Genomic DNA, 24,320 nt, shown 5'->3' with positions numbered 1-24,320 from the left:
ATCTTTTTAGCACACTTGAATTTTTCTTCTGAAAATGCTCTCTACTTCTCTATCATATGGCCAGGCTGCAAATTTTCCAAATATTTATGCTCTGCTTCCCTTTTATGTTCTGGCTTTAAGGGCTGGCCCATGGCTCACTTGGGAGAGTGTGGTGCTGATGACACCCAGGCCACAGGTTTGGATCCCTATATAGGGATGGCCGGTTAGCTAACATCAGAGAGCGTGGTGCTAACAATACCAAGTCAGGGGTTAAGATCCCCTTACTGGTCATCTTTTAAAAATTAAATTAAATTAAATTAAATTAAATTAAATTAAAAATTAAATTAAATAAATAAATAAAATAAAATAAAAATTCTGACTTTACATCATGCCTTTTCTGCCATAACTCAGTATAGGCTGTTGCAAGCAGCCATGCAACTTCTTGAATGCTTTGCTGGTTAGAAATTTCTCCTGCCATGGGTCAGCACCTTGTTGTTCCACATTCCATAAAACTTTGGGGCATGAACAGAATGCAGCCAAATTCCTTGCCAGTTCATTGCATGGGTGATCTTTGCCCCAGTTTCAAATAAACTCCTATATTTATCTGACACGTCCTTAGAATGGTCTGTACAGTCCGTATTTCCATAAGAATTCTGGTCACCACCATTTAACCAGTCTCTAAAACATTCCAAACTTTCCCTGGTTTTCTTGTCTTCTAAACTATTACCAGCATCTAGGCTTTTTCTAGCCTGTTCCTCCAAATTCTCCCAGTTTGTCCTCAACACTCAGTTCCAAAGCCGCTTGCACATTTTCAAGTATTTGTTATAAGCAACACTCCTCTCTCAGTAACAATTTTTTGTATCACTCCATTTCTATTGCTTATCATAAAATACCAAGAACTGGACACTTGTAAGAAAATGAAATTTACTGCTTCTAGTTTTGGAGGGTGAGAAATCCAAAGTCCAGGGAACACATCCAGTGAGGGCTGGTGGTAACAACCAGGGGTCTCACATGGCAGAAAATGGCAGAGAACAGAGAAAGAGATTAACCTCCTCATTCACTCTCCCTTTAAAGCCCTCCAAACCATGCCCATGACCACCTTTTTTAATCCATTCACTATGGCATGGACTACAATCTAATCACCTCTTCAAGGACCCACCTATCAATTACATAATAGGATTTTCCTCCCTTGACAGTTATAGTAGGGATTTAGTCTCAATGATGTTGGATGGGCATCTGACCTACAGCAACCACCATTATTAATACATTCACTATGGCATGGTCCTACAAGCTAATCACCTATTCAAAGGCTCCAATTTTCAATGACCATAATAGGATTTCCCAGCCTCTTTACACTGTCAAAGTGGGGACTAAGTTTTGGAGGGACATCAATCCACATCAGTGACTCTAGCAACCCATCAGTTACAGGACATGCTTTTACTTCAGGCAAGTGAGAATCTTTGCAAGATTTTCAGAAGGGTAGTGACATGTTGGTCAGATGTGTATCAGGGAGGCAGTATGTCATAGGTGTTAGGCATTCTGCAGTCAGTTAGGCCGAGTTTAAATCCTGCCTCTGCCACTTTTTAGCTTTGTGAACTCAATTTATCAAATGGGATGATCATAATAATACCTACCTCATAGATTTTTATACAGAACAAATAAATTGATGTATTATACATACATTGTTGTTATTATTATTATGACTATTTTTAAAAATCTTAGATCCTTTGATACTCATGTAGAGGATAGGTTTGAGAAGATTAGATCCTTAGGAAAAGACCAGTTAGTAGGGTGCTGAAGTAGTCTTGGGTAAGAGATGAACTAGGGCAGTGGTTGTGAAGAGGAGAGAATTTTAGGTTTTAGAAAGTTAAAAATATATATATACATACCAGCAATTCACTCCTAGGTATATTCTTAAGAGAAATAAAAACATATGTGAACACAAAAATTCTTGTATTGATGTTCATAACAGCATCATTCACAATATCCAAATAATGGAAACAACTCAAATGTCCCTCAACTTACGAAGGAATAAACAAAACATGATACATTAAGTTCCGGTCAAGATGGTGGAATAGACAGTCCCCAGCACCACTCTCTCCCACAAATCAACCATTTTACAACTATAAAAATGTAACAACAGCCAAGCTGAGGCCACTGGAGCTCAGGTGTACAGGAGGAGAGACCTACAGAGTGCATGAAGTGGGAGAAGCCATGACGAGAGAAAGAAAAAACTGCTTGGAGCATTTTGGGCTGAGGCAGCTTTAAGATTGAAACCGCTGAGCTCATGGAGCAGGAGCCGGCAGAAGCCACAGCTGTGCCTTTCGGATGGAGGCAGCAGGGGAGAAGAGAGCCTTGGTGGCCCCCAGGACAGCAAGACCACTAACAGGGTTCCCATGGATCCATGCAGGAGCAAGGGGCCAGAACAGCTGAAAGAGAGGAGCCATTCACAGGCCGGTGAGTCATTGCAAGGGACCAGTGCAGGGCCTGTCCCATGGGAAGTGTTTGGAGCACAGGCACTGGGGGAGACGAGCCCACCAGGAGAACGCTGGGACACAGCAAGGACAGCCAATCCGCCCACCAATCAGCACAGGACCACTCAGAGGAGACTGATCAGGAATGCAGAATTGCATGGGGTGCAGTTTGATGAAAAAACTCAGGCCCAGATCAAAGTTTCTACACAACTCAAGTGCACCTGGTCTCTGGAGAGCTGGAAGTACCTATAAGGTCAACCATTAAACCTTGAGCTTCAGAAAAAGCCTTCCTTAGGAAAACAGCAGCAAAGCAGCAATTTAGCTCAACCACACAGCTCAAGTACTGGTCCCCACAGGAAGTTCCCCCGTTTTAGAAGTAGGCAAAGGACAAAAAATTAGTTCTGGCCCAGCGCACCACCAGCGCCTTGGGGCCCACCAGGGGACCTGAGGTATGGAGCCAGGGACCGGACCCCCGCCCACAACCAGGCACACTACCAGCACCAAGGAACATGCCAAAAATATCACCTCCATGTGAGTGGCCCACCACAGTAACCACAGCTGCCGTGAAAATGGCTAGACGTCACAACCACCACGCAGATGGTCTGCCAGCCACTGGAGTGCATTGACACAAGGAGAGTCACCAGTAGAGACCAAAGAAAAGAAGAGGATGTCTCTCTCCACAAAGCCCATTCCAGAGTGACAGAAGAAGCATCTGCTCTATGATAATATTGGGGGACCTGAACATACCTCTCAGCATTGGACAGATCATCTAGGCAACAAATCAACAGAGTAACCATTACTCTTTCAGAGGAAGAGAAGAAACCTAGGGTTATCAGTGGTGGGAGTGGGGAGGGAGAGGGGGATAAGGAGAGATTGGACAAGGGGCATAAAGAATAAATACGATTTGTAACAATATACATACTAGTAATACTGATTTGATCCACATTTGTCAACATTGAATCCCCAAAATATGTATGATCAATTATGATTCAATTAAAAAAAATGTGATATATTCAAACAATGGACAATGATACTTGAAAACATTATACTGAGTGAAAGAAGCCAGACACAAAAAGCCACATATTGTGTGATTCTATTATATGTCCAGAAAAGACAAACCCATAGAGACAGAAAGTAGTTTTGTGGTTGCTTGGGGTTGGGATGAGGTAGAAACGGGGAGTGACTGCTTATGGATACAGGATTTATTACTGGGGTAATGAAAATGTTCTGAAATTAAGACAGTGGTGGTAACTGCACAACTTTATGGATATATTAAAAACTACTGAACTGAACACTTTAAAAGGGTGAGTCTTATGGGTATGTGAATTATATCTCAGTAAAAAGATTAAATTGAAAAAAAATAGGTATAACAGGGTAACAGAGATCAAAGCCTCTCTATGCGAAGAGATCCTTTCTCTCAAAGACATAAACAATATCTATTCTCTCATGGTGGTAAGCAAAAGGGTTGCATGTATTTTTTTTTTTTTTTTTTAAAGATGACCGGTAAGGAGATCTTAACCCTTGACTTGGTGTTGTCAGCACCACGCTCAGCCAGCGAGCCAACCAGCCATCCCTATATGGGATCCAAACCCGGGGCCTTGGTGTTCTCAACACCGCACTCTCCCAAGTGAGCCACGGGCAGGCCCCAAAAGGGTTGCATGTAAACAATAAATAGATAATTTCACTTAACTAGTAAGGCTTATAGCAGCTGCTCCTGAACATGCATGGTAAGGAGGACAGGGCTGTTTTTCCAAAACAACCAGCTTTTACATGCCAGGGAAAATCCACACACAGATCTGTGCCTTTGCTGCAAGGGTGTCCCAGCGGGTCCCCAGAGTTCAATCATAGCATTGGACATGGCCTAAGAATTTCTAGGATACCCTATTTGAATATGATGCCCTCCATGCACAATCATCCATGACACACGTCAATATAACCGCCAGAAAGAACTAAAAGGCTATCTTGCCCCAATATTACCCTAGAAAGCCTCTGGGAAACTATCACTCTGGATTTTTCAATGTAGTTTTATAATGGGCGTGCCCTTTCTACAGCCATGATCTTGAGGGTGGTAGAATAACAACTAGCAACAATACAGTAACAATAAAACAACTAACATTTATTGAGCACTTGCTATATGCCAGGCAATGTTCTAAGAACTTTACATGTATTGATTCACTTAATACTCACAACAACCATATGAAGTTGTCATTATTCCAAGAAACTGAGACTCAGAGACATTATGTAACTTGCCCCAGGTCCACATAATTTGTAAGAGATACAGGTAGGATTTGAACTCACAAAATCTGGCCCTACAGGGAACTATTATGTCATAAATTCTCTTCATAAATTCTACTTCGTAAATTCATGAAATATGTCATCTTCTGCACTAAACCCTCTTTTGGGGCTGGCCAGTTAGTGGATTAGAGCACAGAGTTGATAACATCAAGGTCAAGTGTTCGGATCTGTGTACTGGCCAGCCACCTCCCCCCCCCAAAAAACAAAAACAATAAAGAAAAAACCTCTTTTGTACCAGTAGCTGCCACTATGTTTATCAAGGAAGCATTTTATCTCATGGATTACCCAAATGTCTGACATTGGACCATGATTTTCATTTTGTTCCTTAATTCTTTCAAAGTCCTTCATATCTCAATCCATTTGTCCATCATCCACCATCCGCTGACCAAAAGACCAAGAAAGAATGTCAATTGAATTCTGAAGAATACCAGTATTCCTCCACTACAGCATATCTAGACCATGCGGTTATTCCTCCATCCTTGCACAATGCTACACTTCTCAGTGAGCATATCATTCCATGGTTTACTCTCCCATACTTTTCTACACTACTGACAGAATAATTCCACAGCAGGATACTTCACGAAGTTGGTAGAACAATAGAATTAAAAGATAATATGATTATAATACTAAGGTCAAGGATAAGGGTTCAGGTTCCTGTACTGGCCAGCAGCCACACACACACACACAAATAATAAATAATAATATGAATCTTTCCATGAACTTTTTGAAGTACCCCCATAGCTCTGGTTGTAGTATAGTAACTGTAAATGTTACAGGCTACCTAGGAAGGTCAACAGAACATACCCACGGATACTCAAAAGATGCTCCAAGTGTATGCTGATGGACCAGGTGTCCAGCAAAGACTGGGTTTCCTCTCAACACAGTTTCACACTATATCTTTGCTGAAAACTTGAAAACTACTTTCTAGGCCTATTCGATGTCGTAGAAATTACTAAGCCCATTTGCAGTTTTCCTCCAATTACTCCATTTGTACCAATTAATCCTGTCTCCATCCTTCTTGGCCTGATTTCTGCCCTCCATCCTCCATCCTTGACTAGCCCTGCCAACTGAGATGGAGGCTGGAGTGCATGGTGGGATGGGTTTTAGATTCCTGCCCGCACTGTGGCCAGTTCTCTTCCCTGGAGCAGTGCCACGGGTGTGGACCAGACAGACCTTGGGAAGTGGTCTAGAATTTTCCAGAAAGCTCTAGGACCTTCCTCCTAGCAAACCCCTGATATGTGTTTGTTGAGGGCAGAGGGTAGACCACCATAATTTCAGAGGATGGACCCAGTGGTCCATATAGGAGAGACATGGCAGATGGTCTGAGGCTGCTCACAGCCATTGTCCCAGATTCTTCCTCCTTGATCCATCCTGATTCCTTTCTACATCCACCTGTTTGCTCCCTCCTTTTGCCTCCACTTTTCATCTTTTCATTCATGTTCTTCCTCCTGCCAGCTGAACCTGATCTACATGGCTTACCATCAGCACTCCCTCAAGCACCCAGCTCAGACCCACCCTACTGGTTCACTCTACTTGGACTATTCCAAGAGGGAACAGGGAAGGGAAGAATTTAGATGGGCCTACTTCCTGGTCTTTTACTGTCACACTCCAGCAGGTGGAGTCCTGAACAAAGTCAGAGCTTTCCCTTTGAACTGATACCCCTGTCCTACCTCAGTTGGCCCTTAAGAGTCAGTCTGACAGCTGGGTCAGCTCCCTTGTCTGACCTGTTGTTCTCCATATACAGTCCCCTCTTACCATCCCCTGCCTGTGTGGGTGAGGTCCCAGAATGTGTAGTGTCTGAGTTTGAGTTATGACCAGCACTGGAGCCTCATTTCCCTTCCTTTATTTATTAGCCCCAAATCCAATGACTGTAATTGTCTGTCCTAGGAAAGGATCACAGGTTCCACGTGAGCCTCCTGGCTTCCTTGCTCCCTCCCTGGGCTCCCAGGAACAATGAAACAACAGCAGTTTGTCCCTGGCCTCCCTATGATCTTCCACGCTGTCACTACCTATAAGCGTACCTCTAATTTTATGCCTTCGTGGGCTTGATTGTCCCCTTCCCCTACGAAAACCATTCCCATCCTTTGGCCCATTTTCCACTTGTGATAAGAACTGGTGGTGGTTAGAATAAGAGCCCACACTCACATTGCGCTTGCAGTGAGCCAGGCACTGAGTTGACATCTAGGAAGTCTTTAACTCCTACCAACGACCCCCTGATGTAGATAGCACTTTTACACCTCTCTTACAGAGGAGGAAAAAAAATGAGGCACAGAGAGGTTGTGGCTAAGGTCACACAGCAGTGAGTGACAAAGCTGGGATTGAAGCCAGGTGTGTCCAGCTTCAGAGTCCTTGCTCTTATTCACCTTGCTGTACTCTTCTTGGTTTAGAGTGGTAATATGATATCCTTTCTGGCTAATATATCTGTATTTTAACAAGGCTTTTCATGATACCAGGCCGTGAGTCAAAGGTGTGACTGAAGGCGATTGGACATATTTTCAGTGAGTTTAGGGGCTGGCTTTCTCAGGCTTGCTCCACCTTGTGGCTAATAGGACTGCCAATTACATTTTCTCATTTGCTTTCAGATGCTAATTAAGGCTTATAATTATGACCCTGAGGCACTACAGGTTCCTGAACTGCCTTCCGAATCATCAAAGAAAGATTAAACTCTGCACAGCCTGGTTTATTCATTCCATAAGTACTTATTGGATGCCTACCTTCAAGTACCCAATATTGGCACCCTGGCCTCATGAAGCTTATAGTTTGATGGGAGAAATATATATTAATCAAATAATCACACAATAAGTGTAAGATTGCAACTATGCCAAGGGTAACTAAGGAGAGATGCATGGTGGTCTGAGAGTATTATAGGGGTCTGACCCATTGAAGAGGTCAGGGAAGAGAGAGAAGGGGTTGACCGAGTTGTGATCTTCAAGCATGAAGGTTAACCAGGTATAGAGAAGAAGGAAAAACATTCTAGGCAGGGAGAATGTGCAAAGCCCTGTGGTGGGATGGAGCATAATAAATTAGATGCCTAGGTAGCTGGAATGGAGAGAATAAGGAAGAAGATGCTGAAAAGGTAGGGAGGCCAGATCACATAGTGTCTTGTGGAAGAATTTTGCTTTATCCTGAGAGGGATGGGAAGCACAGAAAGGTCTGATCAGATCTACATTTCGAACCATTCTGGACATAAAGGATGACAGACATTGTGATTGGCTGCTCCCAGTCAAGTCCCTTGTCTTCCCTTGTTGGCCCAGAGGATTAAAGACTGCCTTGTTGCCTGGACTCAGTACACTGGAACTCTTATAGGGCAAAGCCACCTGCTTTGGGGTTTCAGGTGAGTAACCTGCACAGTGCATTCACTCACTAGAAGTTTGATTTTAAAAAGATTCACAATCATCCAGCCTAGTTCTTTTTACATAAAAAAGCTAGGTGATATTTTATATAAATGTTACCTCCTTTAACCCCCATCAGAGTCCTGTGAGGGAGATATTGTTATTTCTGTCATACAGGTTCAGAAAGGTTAAATAACATGCTCAGGTCATTTCACTACTAAATGCCCAGGAAAAAGACCCAAGTCTGCTCGATTTCAAGTCCCCTCCTGTATTAATGTTTTTAAAATATCTGTAACTGGGTAATTTTTAAAGAATCAGAATTTATTTCTCACAGTTTTGGAGATTGGGAAATCGAAGGTCCAGGGAGCACGTCTGCTGAGGGCCACTTTCTTGGTGGAGACTGTCTACAGAGTCCCATAGTTAGGGCTGAGCAAAAGTGTTTCTACATGCTCACTTGTTCTCCTTATAAAGCCACCAGTCTGCTCCCTGATAACCCATTAATCCATGAATGGATTAATGGACATAGTCCTCACAATCCAATCACTTCTTAAAGGCCTCCCCTTTCAAATACCATGACTGAATTTCCCACCCTCTTAACACTGTTACAATGGGGATCAAGCTCCAATATGTGTGGGGTGACATTCAAACCACAGCATCTCCAAACTCTTTCTTTCAATAAGTCCAAGTCAGGGGCAAGTTGAGGCTGTTCCTAAGCTTGCATCTTCAAGGAAAGTGCTGTCATAAACAATTTTCACTACTGCCACACCTACTTTGACCCCTAAGAATAAGTCAACAAAGAGAAGAGGCTCGTCTTCCTCTTTCTAGTTACATGCTTACTCATTGGGGTGTGCCAGCAGCACACCATCCTCTAAAGGGATGCCAAATAATTTTTATGCCAAGCATAAAATTGGCCTAAACAGAATCTTTTTAGGCAGGTGATAAACACCTGTCTTTTCTCCTCCAGTTTTATTCAAATGGCCTAGTGCAGGTTCATCAAAGCAGTTACAGTCACTGTCTTCAGGCTGAATTGCTCAATGAAGTTAAAGTTAAAATTACCTTTAAAATGGAGTTCTAATATCATATATGTAGGAGATATTTTTTCTGAGCAATACACTTGGAGCACAAATAACTTTTGCCTGGGAAAACATCAGTATTCTCAAAAATAGTGACATTGATTTTTCTCAAATGTTCTACATTTTTCTATTTTGAAATGAGTAAGAGGACAAATCAGACAGGTTCTCAAAACCTGTACTTTTGTAGGAGGTGTGGGGGAGCAGGGTTGGCACAAATAAGAATGGAAACATTGTTTCTGCTCTGGCGTAAGAAGGTGGGATAAAGCCCTGAATTTCATGGGTGAGTTCTGATTCACCCTTTACCCTTTTTTCTGCTTTTACCCAACACTGAGGAGAGTTTCTGTGGGAGGGGCACGCAGGGGAGGCAGAAATAGAAGGGAGCACTGATGGAAGGTAGGAAAGAGGTAACGCGAAAGAAAGTTAGTCCATCAGAAGAGGGACTGCAAGATGAAGGAGAATGGTTGAAAACGAAGTGGGAAAGTAAAGGGCAAACAGACAAAAAGTAGAGCGAAGGAAGAAATACTTGCATGGGGAAGAGTATTGTTCCCTCGTTTCTGCGAAAGATCTGGGACCATCACCAAGCACTTTTCTCATCTGGTGTCCCTCTCATTCAGCTCCAGTCAGACTGACCTTGTTGCTCAGGAACATTCCTGCGATAGGACTCTCCCACTTGCTGGCCTTCCCCGGGTATCTACCGTGCTTGTCCCTAACTTCCTCCGGGGCTCTACTTAGGCGGACGCCCTAACCACACCCTACATAAAATAGCACCTCCCTTACCCTTTGTCTCCTGTACCCGCTTTATTCAAGTTCCAGTCACCACGCCATAGACTTTCTATGTTTTGTGTATTATGTGATCCGTACCTCCTCCTAGACGGTAAGCTCCCTGTGAACAGGGACTTTGTACTGGTCACTGTTACATCTCCGGTACGTCCAACAGTGCCTGGCGCCTTGTGGGGGTCCACATAAGCCGAATGACTCGGGAGTGGGCGCAGGCGGGGAGAGGGATGCTCGGAGGGTGTTTTTCTCTGTCCCCCCTTTCCCTCCCTTCGCTCTTCAGGAGCTTGGGCACGCGCAGCAAGAATGCGGGAAATGAGGCCCAATCCTAATTAGTCCAGCTCAAATTCTGAGGAAAAGTGAAGGGGTGAGGAGGGCTGTCAGGGAGAGGAGAAATGCACACGCAAAAGTAAAGGAAGGGGGTGAAAAGTAAGAAAAAAAGCCAACAGACGTCACTTTTTCTGGTCACGCTCCCCGACTCCCCCGCGGCCCGGCGAGGCACTCCTCGTACGCACCCCTGTCGCCCCGCAGCGGCTCGCCATCACTACCACTTCGGAGAGGGCCAAGCCAGCCTTCCCACGCGGGCGTTCCCCGCGCGGGTACCGCTGAGGCCGCAGCACGCGCCCGCGGGAGCCGCGAAGGCGGCGGAGACTACAGCTCCCAGGGTGCCGAGCGCGGAGACGCCTGCGCAGTGCAGCCGGAGGCGGCGGTCTGTTCTCCGCTGAGGAGGAGCGGGGCAGAGGAGGGAGGCAGCGGGTGAGAGTTCAGAGTTCAGCAGCAGCAGCCCGAGCCCATGATTCCCATATGCCCTGTAGTTTCTTTCACCTATGGTGAGTCTAATGTGGCCCGCGAGGCCTCTGCCCGGCGCCTTCCCCGGCCCGGGGCAGCGGGGAGGCGCGGGGGTTGGGGCTGGCTCCGGGGAGGAGGCGGCGGCCGCCACCGGGGCGTGCGAGTGAGTGAGGGAGTGCGAGGCGGGAGGGGGGAGGCGGCGCGGCCGCGGCCAGGGCCGGCCGAGGCGGCTTCTCACGGCGCCTCTCTCTTTCTCTTTCCCGTGCCCTCCCCCGGCGTCTCGGCCCCTCCGCGTCTTTCTCCTCCCGCCATGGGACCCGACTCTCTGTGGCCGCCGCAGTGCCCAGCCGGCTGGGGGAAGATGCCAAAATGGCGACCGGCAACTACTTTGGATTCACCCACAGCGGGGCGGCGGCGGCGGCGGCTGCGGCCCAGTATAGGTAACGGATTCCCGCCCTCTCCCTTGCCTCCCCCTGCTCTCCCCTCGGCCCGGATCCAGCCTACGCGACGCCCCCGCGCCAGTCCCGACCCGACAGCCTCGAGACCCGGCCGGCCGGGTCTGGCCCCGTGGCCTCCAGCCCCGCACGGCCCGGCCCGAGGCGGGGAACAGACCCCAGTGGGGGCGGGGAGGGAGAGATGGTCGAGGTTTAGGGACGTGGAGGGACGCAGGGGCCTTCCACAGCCCCGAAGCTAAGATGGCCTCCCGCGGGCTCGGAACCGAGTCGAGCCGTCACCGCCGCCCGGCAGGATCCCAGTCCCCGCCTCCGCCCGGCCAGCCCCCACCTCCCACCTTCCTCCCTGTTGGGGGATGGAGAGGGTGGGCGAAGGGACCTAGTGAGGAGTGCCGAGTCGCAGGCTCGCCGGCCTCTCCATGAGGCCTCTCTTCGTCGTCGCCCGGTGCTCCAGACCCCTGAGCCCAGATAATGTGTCGTTGTCTCGGGTACTTTCTCCGTCTTGTACCTTCCCCTCTCCCTCCACCGCTAGTCCTGCAGACTGCGGGTGTCACTACATTCATCGGGTTCCTTTAGTTTTCCCTTCAAGGAGAGATGTTAACATACCAACCACCTGTGAATTGTGTAGTTAAACTGGCAAAGATGTGCGAAGTTTCTAGTGCTGGTAAATGAGTGCACAGCCTTGTTTTAGCTATTGAGTTTAGCCTCCAAATGGGCCAGTAATTCTCCTTGGGGTCTTCCACCTCCGGGGGAAAAGAAAGTGCAGGTGAGATTGTACTCAGTCATTGGTAATGTGCTGTATGAAATTTCTACCTTAAGAAAAGTTCTCATTCCTGAAATGTCTGTAGTTCCTTGTACATCTTATCAAAGACATAGATTAGACACACTACTGGGTTTTTTAAAATTGTCATTGTTACTTTTGAGTCAGTATGAGGCAGTCTCTTTTGATTGAGGCCATAAGCACACAGGGCGATAAGCTTTTTATATGTGTTATATCAGATATCTGTGTGTATTAGATATATTAGCTATTGGTTAAGCCGAGGTAAATTCTTTTCATCGTATTTACTTGAGGAGGCAGATTGTGTAATGGAAGGGCATCATTGGGAGCCAAGTTCCAGACTCTATTGCTCTTGATTTTATGATGTTGGGGACATTAGATATTTGGGTTTTTATTTTCCTCATCTGTAAAATGAGATACTGGGCTAACTATCTTTTTGGACTGAGTCTTCTAATTGTTAGAAACATGTTTCATGGAGCCTTAAAATAACTTATTGAATGAGGCACCGTTATTTTATGAAGTACTAAAAAAAGATACCAATTAAAATAATACACAATACTTAGGACTTCACTGATTTGTAAGAGATGTGAAAATGTATAAATGTGCACTATATCGATGATTAATTGTTATACTAATTGTTGAGTGCTTTAATCTTATGGGGCATTTTATAAGTCTCTTATCTTGAGGCCTATATTCCAGGAAGAGGACCGATATCGTTACAGCAAAATCTTGGGACTTTTCAAACATTAATAAATCCTTTGCTTACTATTTGTTATAATAAAGCAACTAAAAAAATTTTAGCTATTTTCGTAAAACCTTTTAGGGCTAATTTTTTTGTGGAGAGAGAGAGAGAAAAATTTTCTTTTTGGGGGAAACAAGATAGCTAATCAGCATCTGTGGTAGAAATCTACTGCTAGCAAATACTGTGTGTTCTAGAAATGGCTGTATTTCACCATTAGAAATTTTGCTTGTTTTACACAGTATTTTTCTGTTTTGTTAGTATGCGCTGAGTGATAGATTTGTTGGATTATTAACTGTTTACTGAAAAGTGATGGCTTGTTCTCTGTGGCAGTTTTGAAATTTTTTTTCAATGCAGACCAACAGATAGAAATAAGGGGATGAAGTGCCAATTTAAAAATACTTAATTTTTTTTGGTAAAATATTTACATGTATGTGTTTTATCCCAGTATAGGAAACTGTCACAGAATTTCTGTACCTGATAAGTATTTTTTTGGCCACGAATCTCAAAGTTTCAGTAAGCTGTAACAACAATCCAAATTTCTAAATTGTTATGCATATGTTTAATGAGGATAAACTAGTCTTTTGACATTCCTTGTTTATGCATATATCACCAAAAGTAATTATTAAGGCATTCCGTCCTTGTATATAAATGTAGTATGAAAATTGTTTGCATTTAATGGCAAGAAATTAGGCCCAATAGTGCTATAACTTTGGCTCAAGGAAGATTGATAAAAAACATTAATAACATTAAGCATATGCAAAAAATGGCAGTGATGTTGCTAATTTTTCTTCCTGGCTGGAAATAGTTATTTGGAACTTTTAGAGGTGGAAGACCAAGGCTTACTTTGCTAAATTTCTTTTTCTTTTTTTTTTTTTTTTATCAGCTGGCCTGTATGGGGATCTGAACCCTTGACCTTGGTGTTATAACACCGTGCTCTAAGCAACTGAGCTAACCAGCCAGCCCGCTAAATTTTTTTAATTGACACATAATAATTGTATATATTTATGGTGTATGGTGTGACATTTCAGTACATGTACCATTTCTTAGTGATGAGAACATTCACAGTTCTCTCTTCTTGCTGGTTTCCTTTGCTCTTGTGATGGTTTTTTTCTACGTGGATGTCGAAATTGATACATCTTTGTGGAAATGATCATTGGAGTTTTCCTTTCTGCCATTTTGGTCTGCCCCTACGTTGATTTTTTTTTTTTTTTTTAATTGAAAGATCTCAAACTTGATTACATGAGGATATATGAATGAGTTGCTTCACCTGTCATTAAACATCTAAATTTAATTCCAGTTCTTGGTTTTCTTGATTACAGCTATGGAAGGTATTTGATTTATTTTAGATTTAGACTTCTTTTTAGTTTGTTAGTATTTGAGATTCACAATGGCACGCTAAACTAAAGATCAAGTTCTTTACGAGATGTTATAAAGAGGTCTTATAAAGTTTTGCTACTGATAAGTTTCAGATTAACTAAGTTTTTTATTTGTGATAATGCATTTACTCAATCCTTGTGCTACATGTCCCATCAACAACTGAATGTTTTTCTTCCTATTTTATTTTTTTAAGGCAAGTAAATAAGCCTATTATGCCATTTGCCACTCTCGCAAATGTAATTTTTTTGCCTTTTGATCTTTTGTGTACTTTTCTCCCCTTTGGGAAAAAAATTTTAAGTATTCATTTGTATATGATTACACATGGGAGTTTCTGACAGAATGTTAACTTGCAGTACACAGGACAAAGCAGATTTCAAACATGGTGAGAATACTGGTTTGGCTTCATGGCAGAAAGGGGACATCCACTTCAGTAGAATACCTTATTTGTTTGAGAAGACCTACTTTTAGACAGACTTCTAATTTTATAATCTTGGGGAAAGAACTAAAGTAGCAAAAAATGTGAGAAAAGATAATTCTCAATGGAAAAAACTTAATAGTTTCATAGGATCAAAAATCTTTTTTTTACTCCTTCATTGACAGTGATACAGGAGATCTCACAGGAATTCTTCAGTTTTTGAAGGAGATTTGTGGCAAATACACAAATATATGTAATAAAAAAATTTTTAATGAAGTAATCCCATTATACTCCACAGTTAATAGGACATAACCATTTCTTAAAGAGTTTTAAACAGCCAGTTCCCCTTTACTTATTAATTAGAAAAACCTTGGACGTATCAGTTTCATGTCGTTTTCCTTAGTCAAGGTATTTGTCTTTTACGTAGATAACCTAAACCTTTAGCTTATGCTTAATTAAACTAATTTTTTTTGTCCTGTATATAATTCATAGTGTGTGACATGTCTGAATGTTAGTCTGTCTTCAATGAAGTTGGCTGTTTAAAATAATCACAACATTTTTTTAACCTTTTTTATTTAGTATGTGTTTACTTATTTATTTATGACAGCTGGCCTGTTTGGGGATCCGAACCCGTCACCTTGGTGTTATAAGGCTGCAGTCTAACCGAGCCAACCAGCCAGCCTGTATTTAGTATTTATTGAATTGAAAGACTTTAAAGATTGCATAAATGTGCAGAATAATTACTTTACTCCCATATTCTTTGAGCCTTACCAAATGTTGTTAAGTGATACATGTTTAAATGAATTTTGACTGTTGCTGGGTATTTAAATTAAGCATCTGCTAGTCAAAAGAAGTCATCTCTTTTAACAATTATGAGATGTCTTTGGGTTATCTGTTCCTAAAGGGTAAGTATGTCTTCACATCACTGAGATAACTTGGGTAGGCTGATTAGTCAGTAAGTTTTACTTTTTTCTTTTCTGTTTCTTTTTTACTTTTTATTTGTATGTAGTGTTAAGAATGTTGTATCTTGGGGCCGGCTCGTGGCTCACTCGGGAGAGTGTGGTGCTGATATCACCAACGCCATGGGTTCGAATCCCGTATAGGGATGGCTGGTTCGCTCACTTTGGAGAGTGTGGTGCCGACAACATCAAGTCAAGCGTTAAGATCTCCTCACCGGTCATCTTTTTTAAAAAGAAAAAAAAAAAAAGAATGTTGTATCTTGAAGGAAAGAATAAATGTGACACTAGTAAGGTAGAAAAGGATTAATCACTAACTGAGAAGGTGAAAAAACCAGGTGAACAGGTTTTTGAAACCAACTGTAGTAATGGAAATTCACTGGCTATACAAAAAAAAAAATTACTACACCTGCTAATTATTTCAGCTCTTCCATTGTCGAATAAAAGACCTTAGGATGAATATTGCATGAATAAGTTTGAAATAATGAAAATTTTCTTTCAAAGGATTGTTGCTGTTACATTGATGATATTTCCTGTGTATATTATTAATAGCCTTAAGAGTAGGGGGAGCCAAGATATCCCTATATAGAATTGTTTAAGGTGTATGCTTGAGTATGCTTTTGTAAACTGCCTTATAGTGTACTATAATGAAAATGGCATGAATTTGGAACTAGTCAGACTTGGGATTTGAATCAGTCATTTGGCCTCAGTTACTTGACCAAGTCACTTAACCTGTCTGACACTCAGTTTCCTAAACTAATTTGCCTTAAGGTGAAGATTGAATATAAAACTTCCTAGCCTAGTGTCTGATTTTCAGTGGGCATTCCTACAAATGCTGTTTTCTATAAAGAAGAGATTTGAGTAATAATACTATAGGGGTTTTAAAAGAACTTCTTGGTTGATATCTATTATATACTTAATGTATAGATTGTCATTATCTCACAGTAAAATATTTTAAAAGTAGGTGCTTGAGTATCAATTGGCAGGCATCATTTTTAATTTCAGTTTAATAGGGAAAGAAGGAAAGTTTTTATCATTTTGCAGGCAACATGATTATCACCATCATCAGATAAAAATGTTAGAACTAGTAAGAGTTCAGCAAATTTTCTGGAAATTTTCTAAGATCAGGCAAAAATCAGTAGCATTTCTGGGTGCTTGATAGTGCAGGGGGCTTGATAGCTCCTCTGTTTACATCATATCCGACAGGAATCTGGGGTCTTTGTGACAAGGGGCACGAAACTTGTGGCTTCCATATGAATAAATGTCCTACATGTGGAAAAAAGAATTAGTACCTTCCTGTTTCAGCAATATTGAATTAGATTATTAAATTTCACATGTCTTATTCGTGTATAGATACCAAACCTATTAAGAATAAAACTACTGAGATATGCAAAACACTTTAAAGAGAAAAATGCAATACGATATAAAAAGTCATAAAAAGATAAATAAAAATAAGCTATGTTGATGGAGTGAAAAAAATCAATGCTATCAAGTTAAGTGATTATCTCTTAAGTAATCTATGTATTTAATACAATTCCAATAAAAATCTCAATAGGATTTTTACGGTAACTTAATAAAGGGATTTTAATGTTTATAGTAAAAAGAGTATTTATCCCAAAGTAGTCATGACAATCTTGTAAGAAATGATAGGGAAGGACTTGGAATATCAGATACCAAGACTTCATTAATAGAAAAATGTGGTATTGGTAAGAGATAGACAAATAGATTATTGGACTAAAATAGAGATCCCAGTGATAGACCTATGCTTATATGGGAAATTGGATTAGAAGTATAGCTGTTTAAGTGGAGGTATTTGTCAACAACAACAAAAAAGCAAATCCAGCCACATTATTACTCAGAAAAATATGCCATCAGGTTAATCCAAAGATAGCCCTTGGGTTTATAAATATTGTAATTGACAAAGTATGTTAGAATTTCTTAGATACACCTTTAATCTACTGCTTAAAGGTAAGGAGTACACCTAACTGTGCTTGTGTATAAATTGTCCTTGATACCACTTTATTGGGATACAAGATTAGGTTCATTGGTGAGTATGGCATTTCTTAATGTTTCATGAAAGCTATGTTCAGTGCAGTTTTTAATTCATACTTACAGAGGTCAAATTAATGAAATAAATATTGGACTTTTAATATTAGTCTTCTTGTATACTATGTATGCTAAAATACATTTGTAGGGAGTAATTCATTTATTTAACTATTTGATGAGCATCTACAATAAGCATAGTCCCTGTTCTCAAGGAATTTATACTTCTGAGGCAAGAGGGTGGAGAGATATGCACCTGCGAATAATGCCGTAACAGAACTGAGTTTTAATGAAATACTGAAATGGGAAATTGGAGAATTCTGACTATGGAGCTTGAGGTAGACTTTGTGGTCTTTAATTCTGAAAATCAAGGAAGGTCATTTTAGACAAAGTAAATGTGTTTAGCCAGTACAGGAATGTGTGAATTGCACATTATGATTGAAACTGGATGGGCTGTGAATCTGTCAGACTACCTGAGCTAATCTGGTTCCTTCTACTACCTGCCATATGACCTTGGGCAAAGAGTCTCTTGGTACTTTAGTTTCTTCATCTAGAAATTGGACATAATGTTATCCTTACCTCATAGGATTGAGGTTTTAAAAACATTTTTTATTGAATAAAGTGAGATGGAAACAATTTATATTTATTTTTGTGTATAAAGAAAACTGCACATATAATATGATAGTTTGATAAAATGTCATAAATTGTGCATACCTGTGCAACCTGCACCCAAATTTTTTTTAAAAACAAGAATATTGTACACATCTCAGGAGGCCTCTACATTCTCCATTATATTGTTTTGAGGATTCGATATTTTTTGTAAAGTGCTCTGAAGAGCATCTGGTGTATATTATATCCCCGCCCATGTTAGTTAGCCATTATCAGTAGGCATTTCAAAATGGAGCTCAGAAAAGGGATGAGGGATTGTAGTTTAAATCTGGATATCATCCATGTGATGGCAATTCAATGTTAAATAGCTGTGAATATGGATGAAACCAGAGAAAGTACAGTGTCTAGCATTCATCAAGCATGTAGTAGACATGTTTTGAATGAATGAAAGAAAAGTAGAGAAAGAATAGAGCCATGGTTACACACTTGGAGAACATCTGTGTTTAAGGTAGGGCCACAGAAAGAAACAAATACCAGTGGATGGAGAGCCAGGAGAATGTAGTGTCAAGAAAAATCAAAAGATGATAGGCAGTTAGCTTCAGAGAGGCTGGGTTTGGGATTTAATTCAGTTATCAAATATTGGTATCATTTTAATGGTAGTCATTATACGAAAAATAGAATCTGATCATTTGGAGCTACAGAAAGACTAGCATAAAATTTTGCTTAAAATAAGTTTGTAATCTGATTTACTATTCACATAAACACTTGAAGGTCTTAGAGGTCATGTGAGCTTGAAGTATTGGGAAGCGCTGTGTTCGAAGATCAATCAAATTAAAATAAATTTTTGAATTCATATTTTATTTCTGGGAAAAGATAGAGTAAAATAAATTACATTAGTATGGTAGTCAGCTTTAAATGGGCAAAGATTGTCCTTGAAAATAGAAAATGATTGACACTTTTGATAGGAAAAACAAGAAAGCCTTTTAAACAATAACCATATAAGTAAGGGCAAAGCATGCTGTGATTTATGAAGATGGCTTTACAGCTTTCTTACTCCCCCATTCTACCTATCCTCAAGACATTTTTTTTTTTTTTTTGGTCGTTTTTCGTGACCGGTAAGGGGATTGCAACCCTTGGCTTGGTGTCGCTCGCACCGCACTCAGCCAGTGAGCGCACCGGCCATCCCTATATAGGATCCGAACCCACGGCAGGAGCACCGCTGCGCCCTCAGCGCAGCACTCTCCCGAGTGAGCCACAGGGTCGGCCCCCTCAAGACGTTTTTTACAAGTATAACGGCCTTTATAAATGCAAATATAGTCATAACACTCTTCTGCCCAAGTTACTATCAGAATATCTGATTATCCTAGCTTTATATTTGGAGGTTTATAATCCATTATCCACATTTATGAAATCCAAACACTACTGAAAATACTCCTAGTTTGTAGAAAACATGACAGTAAAAGCCAAATTGACAGAAGGCTATTTTTTCTATCCTGCATAGTGTGAATATTCATAGGTTTCTCTAAAGAAATGTTAATATGTTTGAGAAGTGATGAGGGACTGATTTTCCTTTTAATTTTTCAGTTCTTTCTTTCTTTCTTTCTTTCTTTCTTTCTTTTTTTTTTTTTTTTTGGCATTTGGCCAGTATAGGGATCCAAACCCGTGAGCTTGGTGTTACAAGGCTTCACTCTAACCAACTGAGCTAACCAGCCAGCTTGGATTTGTTTTTCTTGAGTGTAGAAAGTTAAACAGCACTTTGCTTTAATTAACTTAGTGTATCCATTAGCTTTTATTGTGCCCAGTAGTTTGTGAGTTTCTTTTTTGAGCAATTCTGTTTACAAACAGTTGCTTGTTAAGTCTAAGATTTACATTATGGGATCCTAGTGATCTTATTTTTCTTTCTGGGTTTTGTTTTGCTTTGTTTTGGTGACTGGCCAGTATGGGGATCTGTTTTTCTATATCTTAAAACATTTTGTTACTTTTATCATCCTAGGAATTATTTCCCCTTTACTCTTCGCTTATTCCAAATTACACTAAAAAAGAGTAATATAATTGGAAGATGGAAAAATGTTGGAATCACCTGTAAGAGTGGTGCAGTAGTGAAATAATTGTACAATATTGCAGCATTGCCCAAGTATTGCATCTTCTTTCAAGAAGGTATAAAGGAAAGTAGAGACACTAACTTTCTGGTTGGCTTTCAGTTTTCCTTCAATACAGATGAAAATTCAGAATTGTTCATTCTCTGTTAATACTGACAAAGAGAAGAAAGTTGCAGAGAGATGTTCACAATTATTGGATAAATTAGAAGATGAATGCAAAAAACAGCACCATTCTAGACCAATAATAAAGGTGAAATTGATTGTGTAAGCGAAATCTCAGACTAAGATCTTCAGATGACTTTGTGTCCTAGATGAATTTTTCAAACTCAACAAACAATGAGTGAACAATAATATATTTCTGAGGGTAAAAAGGAAATATGGCATTCTCATCCAGTTAGTCATTCAGTAGGAAGGACTTGATTATGTAATGTTCAGTGACAAGGAGAACATCCCATTTTGCTAAAAGGATATTGGGCAGAATTCTTACATCCTTTGTGATGTTTGTACACTAAAATTTACTTGGTATGGTTCATTAGTGGACAAAAGATGAGGATGAATGTATGTACAAAGGTGATTGGAAGGAAATAGGTGGGGTAGAAATGAAAAAGAATCATTGGATTAATTATTCCAAATCTAAAATTGAAAATGTTTTGCAGGTTTGGAGCAAAGAAAATGGCCATTGCTTTTTAACAAAATATGAGCCATCATGTTTCAAAAAATTTTTTAAACATTGGATTTTGACCCTGCAGTGCAGGAAGAAGAAACAACTTAATGGTGAACTAGAACTCATTAGAACTGTATTTTAGATCTGGAATTAGCTTTTTTTAAAAAATAATGATGGGTAAGGGGATCTTAACCCTTGACTTGGTGTTGTCAGCACCATGCTCTCCCAAGTGAGCCACGGGCCAGCCCTGGAAGTAGCATTTTTGACATGGATGTGTTCCAAGTTCATGCATGAAAGTTGATGAGCAGTTGTGTTCAGAGAACATGGTTTACAGACCTTTGAAATGAGGACAATATAGAATAAAAATTTAGTTTTACTATGCTTTGATTCTTACTTAAAATTTCTTAACAGTTCTTTTTCATTATCCTCTATTCTTATGTAAATTATTTGTTAAATGACTTCAAAAATACAAAAACTTTAAAAGGTCTAGTGGACTCAAGGTGGTAAATGGTGATGGCTGTTTTTCCTGGTATGTTAAGAGTAAAAAATCCCAAGAAAATTAAATTTTCATATGACATTTAACTACCCCCCTCCTCTGCAGTGTACCAGTCTGCTAAGTTGGTAGAAATTGTAGGATAAGTTATTTTTTTATTTGTTCTAGTTTTTAAGGAGAAATAGAGCTTGAATTTAAATTCCTTCTAAAATGCTATGTATGGTAATGCACTTATTGTCTTAATAGCACTGTAAAGGAAATGGGAGCATGACATTACAATATCAAGTGTAAGGAATAGTTAAAGTTGGTTTGTCTTTGAGGTGATCCTGTGAGGATGTTTGATTTTGTATCTTTTCAACATTATAAAATATTAATCCTAATTTAAAGACATTAAATCTACCAGCAATTTTGTAGATACATAAAATGCCACAATTTGCCCAATAGTTATTGTTGAGCATTAAATTTGGATTAATGGAAAGGTCAAATTGTTTTGTGTTCCATGAAAAAGAAAGAAAAAAATGTTTTATCTATCAATTACTTTGCCATTTTTGTCCAAAATTGAAACAAACACACACACACAGTATATTTTACAGGGGATGAAAAGCAGATCTAATAAGGTAAGTGACAAAAGCTGTCTACATTTTCTTAATTTGAGATCCCCACTCCCCCAATTCACTTTACAAGGGCAGATATTAAACATTTTGTTTCTGTCTTACAGTGGTTCCTCTTGAAATTTAACATGAATATTTCACTTAGTCTGAAGTTAATCATTAGCTTTACTCTCCTAAACAATAGAAGGACAAAATGCTTTAACCTTGATTAGTCCCCTCCTGATTTTTCTGCTGTGATATAGTATTTTAGGTATTTTCTTAACCCCACAACCATTCACTGTTGGACACGATTATTGTTGTTTTAATTTAGTCAGTGATTATTTAAACTTAGCTTCATATTTACCACTGTTTGCTCAACATTCATTTATTCTGAGATCATTTTCCTTCTTTCTAAAGTAAATCTTTCAGAATTTCCTTTAGTTTGTGTCTAGTAATAGGTTTGGGGTTTTTTTTTATTAATCTCAAAATGTCTTCAGTACACCCTCATTCTTGAGTAGACATCACAGTCTGTGTGGGCAGTTTTTGTCTTCTGCTTGCTTTTAAGAGTTTCTCTTTGTCTTTGGTGCTTATAGTTTCATTTAGATGTATCTTGGTTGAATTCCTTTTCATTAATCCTACTTGGGGTTTGTTGGGGCTCCTTAATCTGAAGTTTGTTGTCTTTCATTATTAATTTGGGGAAATCTCTGACATTCTTTTCAGATCTTTCTTCTCTTCAATTTTTCTAATTGAGTTTTCTCATTCACTTTCAGTTAGATCTAAGTTAACTCTTTTTATTCTATACTCCAGGTCTTTTAATCTCTTTAATATTTTTCATCTTTCTGTTTATCTGTGTGCATTCTGGATAATTTTTACTTATATTTTCTAGTTCGGTAACTTTTTGCCAGCCATTTCTAATCAGTTATGTAATACCTTTCTGAGTTTCTGATTATAATTTTTATATACTTTATTTCATTTCTGGAACTTCTGTTTAGTTCCTTTAAAAGTTCATCTGATTATTTTTGCTCTTATCTCTTTTTCCTTGGTCTTAGTTTTGATAGTCTCTGTTCCTTCTTTAAATGTGATTGTATCGTGTATCCAATAATTAAAATATCTGTAGTCTTTTCAAAATTTTTTTTTATTCTGCAGACTCTTGCTCATAGTAGCTCGTTTCCTAATAATTGGTTTTGTTGTGATCTTTTTTTTTTTTTATTGTGTTCTCCTGTTTATTGGAACATTATCTGCAGCATTTAGACAGGAATATGTATTTTGTGGCACCCAGAAGGACTGTCAATTTAGAGTTACATTAAACAAACTTAGCCTGGAATTTTCCTGGTCAGATAATGTGAATCCCAGAGCCCAAAGCTAGGGGGAGGGCTGTCTTGTGGTTAAGAACTGTCAGGGGAAGCTTTTCTCCTTTTTACCTCAGAGCCAAGGCTGAAACAGGAAGTTTCTTTACAGTTCTTCATTAAGATGGAAGAAGGTTTTTTCCTAATTCTCCCATTGTGGTGGTTTCTTTTGGGAGCCCCAAAATTCTGAGCTGTTGCTTTTTAATTCTTCCATGTGTCTGCTGACACAGAAAGTATTTGTACAGCAGTACACTGGGTAAACTGGAGATTTGGAGCCCTGGTAAGGATATTGCAGCTGTAGGCACCAGATGTGGGGCTTTGGCCACCCATGCACTGCTCATTCTCCCTGAGGAGTAACACTGTTTGGCATGAAGCCCTGATTTTAGACCACTTAAAGTTTGGTAGGCAGACTGGTGCTGCTCTATTACCAGCTCATAAAAGATATTTGTAGGAAAACGTAAATCTACGATACTAAACATAAATGTGTATTTCAGCTTACAGGTGTTTTTTTTTTTTTTTTTTTGGTAGCAAAATTCTCTTGATGAAGGAAGAAGTATATTGATGTACAGTTTATACTTGCAAAACAATAGTTTGAAGACCTGCTACATTTAGTGGCACTGTTTTAGACCTCTCGGGATCGGCAGATGCCGTCATAATAGCCTAGTTTACCGATGGCTCTTAGCTTCAGAATTTCCTTTATTTTCTGTCCAGCCTTTTCACTCATTTAACAAAAATGAATTTTAAAACATATTTTGTCCCCATTTTTAGATGTTTTATACTGGGAAGCATTTTGGATTCTTTTATCTAAGTTTAGTTAGCTGAATGTTAAGTTGTTCGTTTGTTTTTGCTACTTTGAAAAATTGTCTTAAGCAGCAGTAATTAAGTTGTAATGAGGCAGTTCTTACCATAATTGAGATTTGTCACCATGTTGTTGTTTTTAATTGTGATAGGAAAAAAACACATAACATAAAATTTACCATATTAATCTTTTTTTTTTTTTGGTGGCTAACTGGTATGGGGATCTAAACCCCTTGACCTTG

General features: G+C 39.9%; 1 protein-coding gene and 1 non-coding gene across 4 annotated transcripts in view; both read left to right on the top strand.

Annotated features, from left to right (window-relative positions):
- Nucleotides 1-10,646: 10,646 nt before the first annotated feature.
- The window catches only part of ZFR (zinc finger RNA binding protein), a 75,761-nt gene continuing 62,087 nt past the window's right edge, over nt 10,647-24,320 (top strand). For all 3 annotated transcript variants that reach the window (XM_063086401.1, XM_063086400.1, XM_063086402.1), the window contains exons 1-2: nt 10,647-10,757; nt 11,057-11,156. In XM_063086401.1, the coding sequence (XP_062942471.1) occupies nt 10,721-10,757; nt 11,057-11,156 (137 nt within the window). In that variant the 5' untranslated portion in view covers nt 10,647-10,720. The remainder of the gene's footprint in view (nt 10,758-11,056; nt 11,157-24,320) is intronic.
- On the top strand, nt 16,585-16,710 carry LOC134371406 (small nucleolar RNA SNORA11). The gene has a single exon (XR_010022831.1). It is a non-coding gene; the product is annotated as a small nucleolar RNA SNORA11 (small nucleolar RNA).

The sequence above is a fragment of the Cynocephalus volans genome, chromosome 2 (assembly GCF_027409185.1).
Source record: "Cynocephalus volans isolate mCynVol1 chromosome 2, mCynVol1.pri, whole genome shotgun sequence".
Taxonomy (NCBI): Eukaryota; Metazoa; Chordata; class Mammalia; order Dermoptera; family Cynocephalidae; genus Cynocephalus; species Cynocephalus volans.
Note: the sequence above shows the minus strand (reverse complement) of the source record. Positions and strands in the feature narration are given on the sequence as shown.